This window comes from Calonectris borealis, chromosome 6, assembly GCF_964195595.1.
Source record: "Calonectris borealis chromosome 6, bCalBor7.hap1.2, whole genome shotgun sequence".
In the NCBI taxonomy this organism is placed as follows: domain Eukaryota; kingdom Metazoa; phylum Chordata; class Aves; order Procellariiformes; family Procellariidae; genus Calonectris; species Calonectris borealis.
This window is the reverse complement of record NC_134317.1, coordinates 11,979,980-11,995,226: the sequence shown is the minus strand read 5'-3', so window position 1 is coordinate 11,995,226 and position 15,247 is coordinate 11,979,980. Positions and strand designations below refer to the sequence as shown.

Below are 15,247 nucleotides of genomic sequence, written 5' to 3'. Positions count from 1 at the left end.
AACAACCTTAAGCTGCAGGCTACTTGAACTAACCTGGAGCTGCTGTTCTTATGTCAGTATAGTGCTGCTGTCAGCAGTGATGCTCTTTTTTTAGACGGAGCAGGTTCTTTGCTAAAGAAACATGGAGTGGCTCCTGGTGTCCCCAAAAGTCAGTATTATGAATATGAGGGTGTTAGCATGCAGGAGATACCAGCTTGCTGCGTAAGGGTGTTGGGCTGCATAGTAGTCGCTCCATTTGTGATAAAGCGTGCAGGAAGAGCAAGAGGAGATTGAAACTAAAATGACCCTTTCCTGACCACAGCCCAGCTCCTGTGGTTGATGGTAGTTTTGTCTCTTGGCACACACAAGAACTCTGTGCAAGCCTATGTGAAGACACTCTGCAGTAAGGATGAAGCCCCCGCATTTGCTGAAGGCAAGAGCCAGTGATGGTCAGCAACGGACTCAGGACAGATTGACTTACTTGAACGAAGCAAAACCAGAGAAAGTTGGGTGATGACTCTGAACATAGTCATAGGACATTACATACCCCAAGCCTACACAGAAATCTGAGCCATCCTTTGGTTGCTGGAGAAGTGGGGCTAGAAATATGGATCAGGTCTGTTTCATGAGTGAAAGGAAGGAGAGTGAAGGAGAGTCTTGCTGATAACAGAGAAACTAGCGGGAAAGAACCACCACAGCTCACTGTAGCTTCTTGAGGCAAGATATAGGAGGTCTGTATGTTGTGCCAGGTTTTCTGATGCACAGTCTGATTATGTGGTTTTTGGGGTTTTTTTATCCAATATAGTTTCTCTAAGAAAATTAGTCAGTGATGTTAGAAATACATAATCATGCGATTGCTACTGCACAACTGCCTTCATTCAGCTGTCTTATTTTTATGGCAACATCTTAGTTCAGTTGTTCATGCTACTATTTGATTTCTGTTGGAGACTGTTGGAAAATGGCTAGTGCACATTACTTGATAATATTTATACTGCAGTAAGAGTAGGAGGTTTAGGTCACTGTTCTAGGTGCTATACGCTTTCAAAGGAAGCAGCGGTCTTTGGCTTGCAGTCTGTTGCCAAAGGCTCTGCTCCTACAATATTTATATACATAAATTACTTTTGCACATCAAGAATCTTCTTGCATTAAGTTACCCACTGATAAATATTTGTGAAGTTAAGGATTAGGATTAAGTAACATAATGCAGAAGGTGTTAGAGAGAAAACTGTAGCTCTGGTGAATTTACTATTAGGTATGTACTCATTTGTGTTTATAATCCAGTATTCCTCAATCTCTTCATGTAATACCTTTGGCTGCAAAAAGAAAATGACAGGAATCCTTTCCTGTTTCTTTACCAGAGTACAGGGAGGTTATTACCCTCAGATCTGTTTGAAATCCCAGGTAGAGTATTGTGACCCACCCAAGTCTGAAAATTTAAGACTCTGGTGAGTTTTAATAAATTTAAAAATTCATATCATTCATATCAGATTCATATCTGATGAACCTTCAAGCTTCAATTACAAAACTCAAATATTTAGCTACCATGCTTCGGGCTCAAAACACGGAGATTGGTTCAAGAAGAATAACTTTTCAAAGCCAGTTAAATGGTGCTGCATTTTTTTTATAGAAATCTTTTGGTTTCTGAGTCTTGAGGGTGAACTAGATCACACTATAAACTTTTTCTCTGCAAATTTGCTTTATAATTGTGATTTTGCTAGAAACTTACTTTATAATTTACCTAGATCTTTTTTTATGCAATGTATTAGTCTCAGCAACTGTTGGATTGAGAATAGTTCAGCTGTCATGAATCTGAGTAACAAAATAATAAAAACTTGAAACACTCATTGGTTGTGGGGCTTGGGGTTGTTTATGGCTTTGGGGGTTTGTTTTGTTTTGTCAATACATTAAAATCAGTATTGAGAGAAGATATGGAGGAGGACAGTGTAGCTGAGGATGGCTATGTTTTGCAGGGAAAAACCCTACAAACTTCAGTGGAAGTTGGATCAGATCTTGGATCTCTGAGGTGTTTTGTTTTGATTTTTTTTTTTTCTTTACACTATGCCTAGTGTCCTTTAAGCCTGGCATAACTAATAACATTCTCTTCAGTTCTTCTAGAAAATACACTCCCCAAATGTTTATTGGGTCATGCCTTTTGTCGCATGCTCTTCCTATACATCTCTCTAGGCATGCTGTGACCAAAGCTCCTTCTTGGAAAAACAATTTGTTACTCTGTTTTTTACAATAATAATTCTTCCTTTCAAATGAACAATGGGGGATGTGGAGAAGTCATGTATTTGAGGTAATAAACTGTAGTGTGGTATTTTTCTTTCAAATAAGGACCATAGATATATTTTTCTGTGATTCAAGGCAGTGCTTGTTTTCACTTCAGTTTCAAAATAAATTATGTTAGTCTTTATCACAGCTGTATAATGTTTATACTGAAGCAATAATACTGTTCACGAAGATGAATATTTAGCTCCAACATTTTGTGAGTAATCTCAATAATCTAGTAAATTCACTAGAGAAAAAAAACAGTGTTTCAATATGACACAAAGCATACTGGTTGTAGCTCGGCACTTGGATATGTAGTATACGTGCCATTTGTTCTGACTGAAGTTATTCGTATTTCCTTTGCCAGGACTTTTTTATGCCTGGATCTGTTAACCTCCTTAAAGAGTGAGTTATCACTTTCTCTGGGACATGCATAAAAATGGCAATGTTCAGTGCTGGCATTGCTGCCTATCCTGCTGTCAGGGCGTTAGCTGTCTGACACTAGATGGAGATGCATGTTGTCCTAAGAAAGTCGCAATATATTTCAAACACGTTACAATTATCGTGTAAAGGCTAATGATGTCTGTTGAAAATTCTCAACATTTATCTTAAATGAACGGTATTTTTCTGTATGTAGGCTGAGCTAAAATGCCATCCAATATTATTCTGCAACAAGCTACATATAATTGGCCTTGTTATAGAAACTTAAAGGTCTTAAAGATATCTCATGAGTTTATTTTGTCACTGAAACATTCTGCTTTGGATTTATGTGTTAGGTTCATTTCACAGATGGTCTCTAAACTTACAGTAACAGTGCAAGCTGGGTTTTTTTTTATTTTATTTTAAAGAAGTCTTCAACAATCAAATTTCACCTTCAATTAATCTGCAAAATCCTTCTCTTGCAGCCCACCTTCACTGCTTGCCATCATAATATCTCAACTAGTTCTCTAGGAAATGAGATGAACACAGCCAAGTTCCTTGCAGATTTAATGCTTCTCACTGCTCATTTTTCTTTTGTGAGTGTAAGGTATTCTTTTTATATGTGGATTAGAAGAAAGTATTGTTCCAGCTAGAGTTGGAGGGTTTAATTAAGAGGGAAGGTCTCCCAGCATGCCCACTAGATGATCAGGGCTGAATTAGTGTATTTCCCTGTGGGAGATCATTCCACAATTGAAACTCCACTACTGTCGGTGCTTATTGCTGAGACTGAGGGCTGTTATCCTACCAAGTGTTAGGGACCTTAGCAGTGATTGCTTACACTGGAAGGAACAGCCATGTTATAGACATTGATGACCAGAATCCAGGCCTTATTTAGGTGACAGAAATGGACTAAGAATTGGTGGACAAAGAGGGGTATGTGCACTTGCAAGGCATTGCACAAGGCTTTCCTAAACTGTAAAAGAAACTCTTCCATATCATGATGCTGAGGTACATGTGGGAAACGTTTTTTTTTGTTTGCCAGTCAAGTGATTTTTAGAAGGCAAAAAATCCCCTTTTTTGACTAAAGTTTCAAAGTTGAAATAAAGTCAATGAAAAATTAACTCTAACATGGGGAGTGCTTTTGGACAGTCTGCAAATACATGTAAAATAAAGGTTTTTCAATGATAAAGGATATATATTAGCCAAAACTTGGGTGTATCCTAGTGTCACAACAACAGAATGTCAACTGAAGTGCTTTTACTCTTGCTTCTAGACGTTAATATACCGTTTTCTCATTGTTTGATCTATTGTAGTCCTATATACCCATAAATCAGTAATCCCTTGCAGTATCTTTGGGGACACTTCTCAGTTTTGGAAAAAATGATGAGGCCTTAGGTTGTATTTAAAGTGAGACTCTCTATGAACCTGCTAGTAGTGGATTTTCCAGCCTAAAGGAAAAATGAAGTCACAGATATTAGTTGCTGTATTTAATTTATTTCCTATTAGGATAAAAAGATCTATATAATAGTGATATAGAAAAATCTCAGGTCATTCAGTTTTTAGAGGTGAACAAACCAGAGGGAAAGGAAGGTTTAACTTTGTGAAATGTCAACAGTTGAATCTTGGCAGCATAAGTTTTTGTTCCATTTTACTCAGAACATTACACATTGGCAGATAAAGATGAAAAAAATGGCTTACAATTTTATTCTCCTCCAAGGTGGAAAAGAAATGTCTTGCATTTTGTGGATTGTGGTCAATTAAATGTTTTTCTCCTGGAACTAAATTCTGGAGTGTGTTGAAGCCATATTGCATTTTACCTCAATCCGCAACAGCGATCCCATCTTTCCCAGTTTTTCCCAGAGATCCCATCTTTCCCAATAATAGTGACACCGTGTAAAGGTCCTGAGATTACAAAATGTGTTATGTCTGGTAGGATGTGGTATCCCGAGTTCCAGATCTTTAGCCAAGTCTTTGCTCTGTCTTGTTTTTCTGTGAGACCTTGGACAAGTCTTACATGTTCAAGCCCCACTTCAATGTCTCTGCTTCCCACAGGTGAGACAGATAAAGCAGAGGTAAAGAGTGCATGTGTCTGGAGGTAGGAGGTATCCCCACTGCACTACCTGTTGGAGCTATACAGAAGAACACATCACATATGATATTACACTTGAATCCATTTATTACTCAACGCAACAGGGGAAGCTCAGGAGTCTCTGTTTCCTGAGCCAGTTCCACTTGGTGCACTAAGAACAGAGGTGTGAGCAGGTGACTCCCAGACTGCTCCTTGCTTCCTGCTGGAAAAGCTATGGAGTTAGTGGGTTGGCCACAGGACAGGTTGGTACTCTTCCGTGAAAAATTCTCATCTAGGAAAGTGAAATTTCATACATAAAAATCCTCATCTCTTTATAAAAATATAACAAACAGCCATAACAATATATAAATCTCCCTAACTTAAAAAACAGACTCTAAGAATATCTGCTGCATTTCAACTAATCTCACCTTTACCCTTCTACTAGTTAATACATCTACATACTGTAGCTATAGGGAACCAAGGAATTCACAGTTGTTTTCCTCCATGCTCATTGCATTGCAATGGCTGAGATGATTCTGCAGGGAAAAAAAAAAATAAAAACAAGATGAAAGCAACTATGTTTTACATAAAATCACAACTTCTTCAGCAACTTTTCTTTTCCTTCAAACACAGCGAAGTTCCATGTCTTCATTTGGCGAACTCATCCAAGCTTTAGCAACTGTAGTGATGCTACACTACTTTCCACCAGAAGAGCTGACCTGAAATGTTGCAAAATGATCTTGGCGGAGGCTCAGTCATGAAGATTTTCTGGGAGAAAGGCTTAAATATTTAGTCTAAATTCCAGTTTCTAACCTAGAGGGACACAAAGAAGTGTTTGACTGCGGCTGTCGTCAAAATTCCAAATCATAATATCTTTTTTTTAGTGTACTTTAAACTCCAGAACAATTTTGATTGGTTTCTCTAATTGTACCAAAGAAAAAAAAAAATTCTTTAAAATTAATCTGACTATTTTGAGCCTAATCCAATTTTTAAGAAAAGGCTATGTGATAAGGGGGAAAAATCAAAACTGGAGGCTGGGTATTGCTTTAGATCTGTGTTGCTTATGTGACAGCTGTCACAGTCATGGTTCTACCAGGGAGAGCAGAGTGGCTGTAAGTGCTGTGGCCCCATCCTTCTTTCCTTTAGCACCTACAGGTAGGATGACTGTACTTTGTAGTTATCCCACCCACTTTGCAGACATACTTTGCCCTGCTTCACAACTTAGTTTTGGGACCCGTGCCTGCCTTGGCAGTGCTCTGTTGTGTTTCATGTTTGGATTGGCGGATACCTTTTCACATTGTGCTCCCACTCACTATGATGAGATCCTGCTCCAACAAACACTTCCATCTCTGATTTATTATTTGCCCATGAGTAATACTGTTAAAATCATCAGGGCTGTGTCTGTCCTTGTGCATAAGGGTCTTACTGATTCTACTCTCTGAAATTCCTAACGCCCCTTTGAAACACTTTAGTGAGACAAGAAAGTAGCAAGTCAACATTAGCCAAACATCTAAAATTCCGGGATGTTCCTTTCCTCTGATGAGGAGGAAAGAGAAAGGAAAAGTGTTTATGTCAAATGACATACCAGAAATCTGCAAGACAGCTGTCATTTGTCTTTTGATGGTGCATCTTTGTAAGACATTGTCATGATGGATATTTATTTTCAGGTTTACGTTCCTATGCAGAACAGGGATATTGTAATGCAATTACATTGCTGTCCACAGTTTAGTTTGAGAAAAAACCCTATCCTTCCACTGCTTCAAGGCTGAATAAAAACCATCATGGAAAATTATTATGAAAGAACAGAAAATATTACCCTTTTAGTAGGCTTTTTGTATCCTTCTAAATTCAGAATGTAGTTAAATGATATCTCTACTGGAGAACAGCTTAAAATAACCTGCAGAAAAGATAACATTTTAACTGAAGAATATAATTTAATAGACATTTCTATGGAAACTCTCATATTTCTATAGAATATCCTTATGAGCTCTTTTTAATTCTCTAAGACTTTTCCATTTGTTGATACTGCATGTCTATAAAGGATTGTCAGAGAGTTCTCAAAGGACAGAAAGCAAACATTTCACTTACAAATATGTGGATATAGCATCCAGAAATATGAGGTAATACAACAGAAATATCAAGAATAAAATAGAAGCAATGAGTAGACCCTAACAGGTGAGTAAATAGCTAAAGTATGGCAAATTAGTTTTACATAAATAAATTCAAGGGGAGAGGGGGAGAGAACAGTGTTAGATAATAGCATAGATGTGCAAAAAGACTCCTGAGGGATGTCTTTTTAGAGTGGAAGGTAGTATGCCTGCTATTCGTGCATATTTAAGCGGGTGGTTGATTGCTCTCACTGAACTGCTCGGCTTTACTCCAACTGATGGTGTTTGGAATGTGTAACGAAGGCAGAGGGTGGTCACAGTTCTTCCTTGTCTTTATTCATGTGTGCTTTTTAATTTTCAGAATGCCTATGTCAACATCAATCGGATCATGTCTGTTGCATCAAGGCTTTCCGAGGCAGGCCATTATGCCTCCCAGCAAATTAAACAAATATCTAGCCAGCTGGATCAAGAGTGGAAGAGTTTTGCTGCAGCTCTGGATGAGCGCAGCACCATCCTAGCCATGTCTGCTGTCTTTCACCAGAAAGCTGAACAGGTGAGCTGCTTTTGTGACTGGCAAAATGATCTACTGCTACTTTGATAATGATGATGCTGCAATTATTACCTGATGGCTTTTAGCTTGTATGCAGTGAGGTTAAGCGCCTCGTTCCTAGACGATCAGTGTCTCAAAACCAAATAGTAACATTTCCCCCAAAAAACTGGCACATGTTCCCTGAATGGGTAAGAAAATATGTTTATGCCTTAGTGATGAGAAAGAATCTGATCATAAGTGAAGTGCACTGCTGCAGTAACATGATGCCTTATTTCTATTGCCTAATATTTCATCAGTGCTGTGGATAAATTCGGGATTATTATGGTCAGGAAAACAGTATGTATTTGCACTCATATATATATATGTGTTACGTGCTATGTGCACAGGAATATTCACACATATGACATAGACCCATACCAGCAGACAATTTCTAGGAGCTAAAGCACATTATTGTTAATGAAACTTAAGGAATTCATTCCACCACCTACTCTTGCGGTGCACTCCATAGCCCCAAACTTAGTTAGACCTCACTAAGTAGGGACTTCAGAGACAGCTAGGAACATCCAAGAAAATTTTCCGTGTCCCTAAACTCTGGTTTGTGTCTTTAACAACTACCAAAAATGTTCCATCATTTCATAGCTACAAAAGATTTAAAATATGTCAGTGAATAAACCTGCTGCTTTTTTTACACCTAAACCAGGTCCACTTAACGGTGATGGTTCAACTTTGATCATATGTTGATTACATTCGTTTTCCAGTGACGAAGACTGCTTTGGGGCTCTCTTCAGTACTGTTGTCTGCTTGTTTTTCCAAGTAGTTAATATCAAAGCTACTAAGTGGGTGTGCTTTATGTTTGTAAAATGACCCATACTTCAAGTGTCTGAAGAAGAAGTTATAACTGATAAGCCAGAAACTGTGCCTTGTAAGCCAGAATATATGTATGGAAAAGTTTAGCTCAGAATATATGTATGGAAAACTTTAGCTCAAAGAGTAAAGATTTTCTTTATTGTTTGTTTCTGACCATAGAATTATAATAGATTTTTCTTTATTTTGTGTTTCCTATTGAGAATAGGCTATAGCATAGAGCGATTACTCACCCTACTGGGCACTTACTCATGTAAGCACACTCAGTGGCTCTGATGGGACTGATAGACTAAGAAAATGCCCACTATGAGTACTTTCATCTCTGTACAATGGGCACTGTAGTGTTTAGGTGTAGTCTTCATGTTAATTGTCAGTCATCATATGTTCATAAAGAAAAATCAAAAAACAATTTATATCCAGTCTATAGTCATAATAAGAATGTTTAAGGTTTATTAATTAATTAGTTCTTTCTTGTTTGTTTTGGTTTGTTTGTTGTTTGGGTTTTTTTCTTGGGTGTTTTTTTTTTTTTTACGAGCGATCCCCTATTTTTCTGAAGTGTCAGTCTTGTTTGCAATTTTTGAGGAGTTGCTGAGGTATTGTATAACATGAAAGGCAATAAAACCGAAGTCTGTATTGAACTGTCTGTCAAGCTAGAGGTGAATTTTTTTTTTGTCTTCCTACCTTTTGAACACTGTCAAAGCAGGTATTTTGCCTCAGCCTTAACTTGAAAAAAAGCTACACTAATGTTACTTTCAGCTTTGGGTCTTTTTTCTTTACAATTGCATGTATAGGTCTGAAAAACCCAGTCCTACCTTGGCATTGGGACTGAAGTTTGTGCTGCCTGACAGAAGCTAGCCTCTCGTTACTAAGCAGATGAGAGAATTTGCTAATTGTGAACAGCAGTTCCTCCTCACTTGCAACAAGAGACAACTCAGTTAGAGATAAGTGCTGATGTGAAGCCTGTAAACTCAAACTGCTGCAGAAAAGAAATGTGGGAGCCAATGTGTCCATTAGTCAAGACAAAAATTTCAGCCTTGCTTTAGTAACTCTGGTAGGATAAAACAACGGCTTGAATGCTAATCATTTAGTCATTTGACCTCTGTATAGTATAAAAAGTGAGGTGTTTTGGATAACTCAGTCTGTTGTCTATCAAACACTCATTCCAAATGTGACTCTTTATTATTTGGCATCACCCAAGGGTTTATTTTTCCTTAAATCAGAGCTTTATTATTTTACAATAAATAAGGCTTAAATCTCTGAAGCAAAGATGTAGATAAACCCACTATTTCCTCTGTCCCAGATCAAATCTTTTTTTGCTCCTTTTGTTCTGTCAGTAAAGGTAGTCTTGTTGTGGATCCAACCATTTCTCCCACAGTGTATCCCTGCCTTCCTCATACTGATCTGATATGCAGATTGTCTTTCCTTCTCCAGTGCGATAAGCTGCTACAGTCTCTTTGTTCATTCCTTCCTATTGATTGAAGTTCTCTGTGATGCCAACAGGAAGCAAGTCTATTAGGACCGTAATCTTTTAGCCTTTGGCAAACCCCAGCCTGCAAGGAAGTTGTTGGCTTGGGAGAGAGATTTATGAAAAGCTCTACGATCTCTATAATATGCAAGCTGAGCAGGAAGCAACTTGTTTTTCAAGGTCTCTTCCTAAAGACCCCACACAGAAAACTGCACAGAATACAATTTGTCTGCCTTGGAAGGATGAAAGGCTGAGTCAACCCTGCTGGGAATTGAACCTCACATCTGTCTTCACGTGCCTCGGAATCACATTGCTTTCCTGGCTCTTATAGCAGATACATGTGGCATGTTGAATGGAACTTGGCTGAATGAGTTCCTGGATCAAAGCTGCTTTTTTTTTTTTCTTCTTTGTTTCTTTCCTTTTCTTCTTTTTTTGGTGTGTGTGTTTGTATGCATGTGTGTGTCTTAATTTTTTTAAACAAAATTTCTACATACTAAACCATCATCAAGAAAAGAGCAAAGAAAAGAAAAGGAAAAAAAAGGAAAGAAAAGAAAGAAAGAAAAGACAAATCTTGTCAACTTAGCCTCCTGCAGACTTCCTTCAGCACGTGTGTTTGATCAAAAGCCAGTATACTAAGGTCTAACAACCACTATGTCCAGGTCAAGGTGCAACTCAGGATATTCAGTGGAGGTGTTTCCCAAATGTCCCTTAATTCCACCTGCTACAAATCTCTTGGGTTTGGGTTTTTTTTTTTCTTTTCTCTTTTTTGTTTTTTTCCCCTCACTTTCTCATGCTAGCATGGAGATATTCTAGTGCAAAAGAGAATCTGCTTCTGTATCTTTAGGTATGTCTGAGGCTATTTAAGGTTGCAAGAGAACATAGGAGAACATGCCTTACCTCACTGTGATTTCAAGAAAACTGTGCTGATTTACACCAGATGAGATCCTGGCCCACTAACTGCCAGATAGGGAAAGCAGACATACCAGGTGTCCTCCCTTTCTTGGATATAATCTCTGAAAGTGTGCTAAAGTATTCATAAGATGCTCGCTCTACAGATCCTGTCAGAATGAACAAATTAATGTCTTCAATCAGCCAAGAGATCTCACGCGATTAATTCTGGGTCAGAGTCTACCCTCAGAAGTGCACAAGCAGAATTACTATTTAAGGTAGTAGGTGTTAGGTGCACACGCTAGACATTTATGCTGATTCTCTGAAGACTGAGCCCTGACCATTTGTTTCATATTACCTTACTCCCCAACCAAGAACACCACTGTTCTCATCTCTGCCTCGATCTCTCTAAGCACATCCTGAACTCCCCTATTTGAGGAAAGGAAATGAAAAAGGGAGGAAAAGAAAGAAGGGAGGAAAAATTTGAGGAAAGGGAGGAAAGGAAAAGCCAGTTGATATCTATAAGATGCAGGGATAAGACCAAGATAACTTCTGCATAAGATAGGGAAATTCCAGAAACAACAACAGGAAATATACAGTTAGCCTCATACAAAAAATTCAGGGCATCAAGAGATATTATAGGTCATTTAAGGAAAACAATTTCATGGCCTTCTTCCCATCTTTCCCCACAGCCATTCTGGAGCATGAAAGTACACTAGAGTTTGGTTTTAATTTCTCCGGGGAACCACCCTGGTTACCCTGCAGCTTTCACACAGAGGCCTAGCAAGCCATAAACAAGGACTGTGCAAAAACTGTGGAGAAATATGGACTATAAAATGTCTGAGCTGTGTTTTGGAGCAACCATGTGATACAGCATAGCAGTCCCTGAGGAAAGCTAGTAAGAAGTGGTCTAAGAATACATTATTACCTGACCTAATACAGAATTTGCAACTTAGGTGAATAGATCGTGAGTCAGGACTGAGCGTAAGTCATTACCTTAAAGTTACTTTTGGATTGGATCAGAGCCACAAAGGTACCTTAGGGACTTTTTTATTTTTTAGGAGAAATTTTTCTTAAGCTTTCCTGAAGTCTTGAAAAACATAGACAATTACTGGAGCCTGTCATTTCAAATCATATTTAAGCAGCTTTTATGTTCCCAATAGGAGGTATTCTAGTCTATGGGCTAACTAGAAATTTAAGCAATTATTTTAAATGGTATTGAGTATCCAGTGGACAGTAACAGCTCCTGTTCCAACCTAACAGTTAGCAATTTACAATTTTAAATTCATCTTTTTTCAACTCAGTCAAATGGTGTTTTTTGTGTTATGAATATTTCTAGCACGAAGGGTTACATTTAATAGTTTTTTTTGTGTCTGCCACAGTGTGTGACAAATAATAAAAATTAACATAGCTCCTTTTTTCAAAATACCCAAATCAATAGTCCTATGGTATCAACTAACACTTTGCAAAAATCCTTAAAAAACACATTTGCTCTCCCTACATGAATCTACGCACACAGCACAGATCACCATGCACTGTTTCAGGGTATCGGAGTAAAACACTGACAGGCTGCATTTCTTAAAACTTTTTTAAAAAGATGATGTCAACTGCTCCTGCTAGTGGCAGAAGTGAAATTACTGCTGTAATTGTTGATGTGACATTGTCTATATACAATAGATATATAAAAGAAAGATAGATGTGAGACAACAAGGTGGAAATGTGGTTATGTAGATAGGATGTGCTTGAGACTTCTCCCACCTACTGTGCAAATCACAGTCTGGGGATATGGCAGTACATGAGTAACGTGACTATGAGAGCTTGTACTAAAATCGGTAGAATTCAACAGTTTTGATAAGAGCCATAGTAGTGTGATTCCAGCAGCAGGAACACTGGTCTATAAGGTGTAAAGGTCTTTTGTTCACTGTTTTGACCAGAAGGTTCGTGTAACAGCCCCAAAAGGGATTGATCTCAACTCGGTGCTCTTAAAACTGCATAGGAAATTATGTGAATTCCACTGCCTTGGCACAAAATATGATGACTTCAGCTTTACGCAAGGGTGTTTGGGGATTTAATCTGAAGAAATTCAACAGATCAGGAGTCAAACCAACACAAGAGAACCTGCCATCCTTGCCTTCAGTCTTCTAGAAAGCAGAGTTTTCACTGGCAGATTTATACTTTGTAGAAGTGAACGTTTAGGAATTCATCTTTGTCACTGAATCTTTGTGCACTGAAAAGAAGTGTTTACAATGCAAACACTTTATAGGCTTGATTACACAGCAGCATGGTGAATAGCTTTACACTGCTAATAAAAAAGGATGCTGATGCCAGAGCCAGAGTTGAATTGAAATTCTTTGCTTTGAATCTCACAGCCCTTCATGCTGTGAACGAGTGCTTTACTAACAAGCCACAGGTGAACACTTCAGGAGTGGATAAAGCTGTGATCCCAGGGGTGGTTTTGTGGCATTATATATTCACCCTACAGGGCACTGCATCTGTTGTATAATTAGCTGTTCTTTTTTATAAATAGCCCTAAAGTATGGCAGGCTGGTTTAACAGAAAGATGGAGGAAGAAAAAATATTAATGAGAAGTAATGAGGTGGCATTAGGCAGTTAGTATGGACAAAATATAAACATGTGAGCTGTGTCACTGAAGTAAGCCCTGCTTAAAAGACGTTGTAGTTTAAGCCGGCAGGCAGCTAAACACCACATAGCCGTTCGCTCACTCACCCGCAGTGGGATGGGGGAAGAGAATCAAAAAAAAAAAGTAAAACTCATGGGTTGAGATAAAGACAATTTAATAGGACAGAAAAGAAAGGGAAAATAATAATAATGATAAAAGAATATACAAAACAAGTGATGCACAATGCAATTGCTCACCACACGCTGACCGATGTCCAGCCAGTTCCCGAGCAGCAGATCCCTGGCCAGCTTTTCCCCTAGTTTATGTACTGAGCATGACGTCATATGGTATGGAATATCCCTTTGGTCAGTTGGGTCAGCTATCCTGGCCATGTCCCCTCCCCACTTCTTGTGCACCCCCAGCCTACTCGCTGGTGGGGTGGAGTGAGAAGCAGGAAAAGGCCTTGACTGTGTAAGCACTGCTCAGCAGTAACTAAAACGTCCGCGTGTTATCAATGTTATTCTCATCCTAAATCCAAAACACAGCACTATACCAGCTACTAGAAAGAAAATTACCTCTATCCCAGCCGAAACCAGGACAAAAGAAAAACAGGATGGAAACCTTAGAGACTAAATTCCTCTTTTCTTTTACAGAACAGGCAGCACCCAGGAGAGCTTCCCCAATTTGTTCTGCCAAAGTGCATCAGCACTGCTCTGGAGGCCTTTAAGAGTGGAAAAATATTTTTTTCCATCCCTCTGCTCCCTGAAGCCGTTCAGTCTCTGGCTGTCTGTTAAGGCTTCCAACGAAGGTGCTAAACCATCTCAATTGCAATGGCAATAATTTTTTTTATCCCTTTTAGTGGATGTCTGCCTACCAGGAACTGTACTGAGACCAGCAGCTCATTTTGCATTGGCTGCTTAGCAGCTGTCAGATGGTAATGGTACCTGATCACTGCTGACCTGGGCCAGAATCAGATGTGTGACCCAGGGATTTAAATCCTTGGTATCCTATTAGCAGTCGCACTGAGCTGGCCCTGGGTTGGGAACTGTGTGAATACAGTCTGCCTTTCACTGAAATTAATGTCAGCGTTGATTTTAACGGGAGTTTTCTGTTGCCCAAATTAGTAGTGTTAAGGACAGGTAAGCGACCTAGGGAAGATTGACAGCCGAGACTGCCAAATACAGCTGGAGCTGTAACTCTGTCCTTCTGAGCTTCACTCTGATGGCTTTTTCTAAACATCTTGCGGCCTTCCTTTTTGGAATGCAATATTGTAGCCTCCCTCTGTGGTATGCAAAGACCCTTAGAATGGGTGTTTTCTGAGCCTCGTTAAAAGAGCATTTGTTTTTAATCCAGAAGAAATAGAAAACATTCCTTTGGATCTAGGTGTTCTTCAAGTACTGAGGAGGTGACAGGAATCTGCTGTTCCAGGGCGCCCAAAAGGACTCTTTTATAATTGTTACATTTTCCTCAGTCCATGCTGCAGTCATCTGTGGCACTTTACAAACAAAGTTTTCTAATGTTGGTGAGATGTTGCTCTGTGTCACTGTTGCTCATTGTTCCTGGAATTGTTTCAGTTCCTTTCAGGTGTGGATGCCTGGTGCAAAATGTGCAGTGAAGGAGGCCTCCCCTCAGAAATGCAAGACCTGGAACTGGCCATCCATCATCATCAGACCCTGTATGAACAAGTAACACAAGCCTACACAGAGGTATGTGCTTCCCAGAGAAGAACGTATCTGTTAAGCGATAACAGATATTTGACTGCATGTTGGAGCTTAGCTTTTCTAAATGAGATAGGTTCTGCTTTCCATTTCTGCAACATTTTCAAAGAAGGAGTCAGATCTAATCCCAGGCTGTAAGAGGTGACTCCTAGCAATCTGTTTGTAAGGGCACGACAGGACAATCTGGGGGACAAACCCCATACAGAAATGAAACCTAGAACTACTGTTGGCACCCCTAAGAAGACCCACTGCCTTTGCCGAACAGGGAATCTCTTTAAGCCCCTAGTAGCTTTAGT

The 15,247-nt window shown here is 39.1% G+C and overlaps 1 protein-coding gene across 1 annotated transcript in view; it reads left to right on the top strand.

The window, feature by feature from the left end:
* The window catches only part of KALRN (kalirin RhoGEF kinase), a 524,417-nt gene that overhangs the window by 238,694 nt on the left and 270,476 nt on the right, over positions 1-15,247 (top strand). The window contains exons 7-8 of the mRNA XM_075152844.1: positions 7,208-7,399; positions 14,808-14,939. Of these exons, the coding sequence (XP_075008945.1) occupies positions 7,208-7,399; positions 14,808-14,939 (324 nt within the window). The remainder of the gene's footprint in view (positions 1-7,207; positions 7,400-14,807; positions 14,940-15,247) is intronic.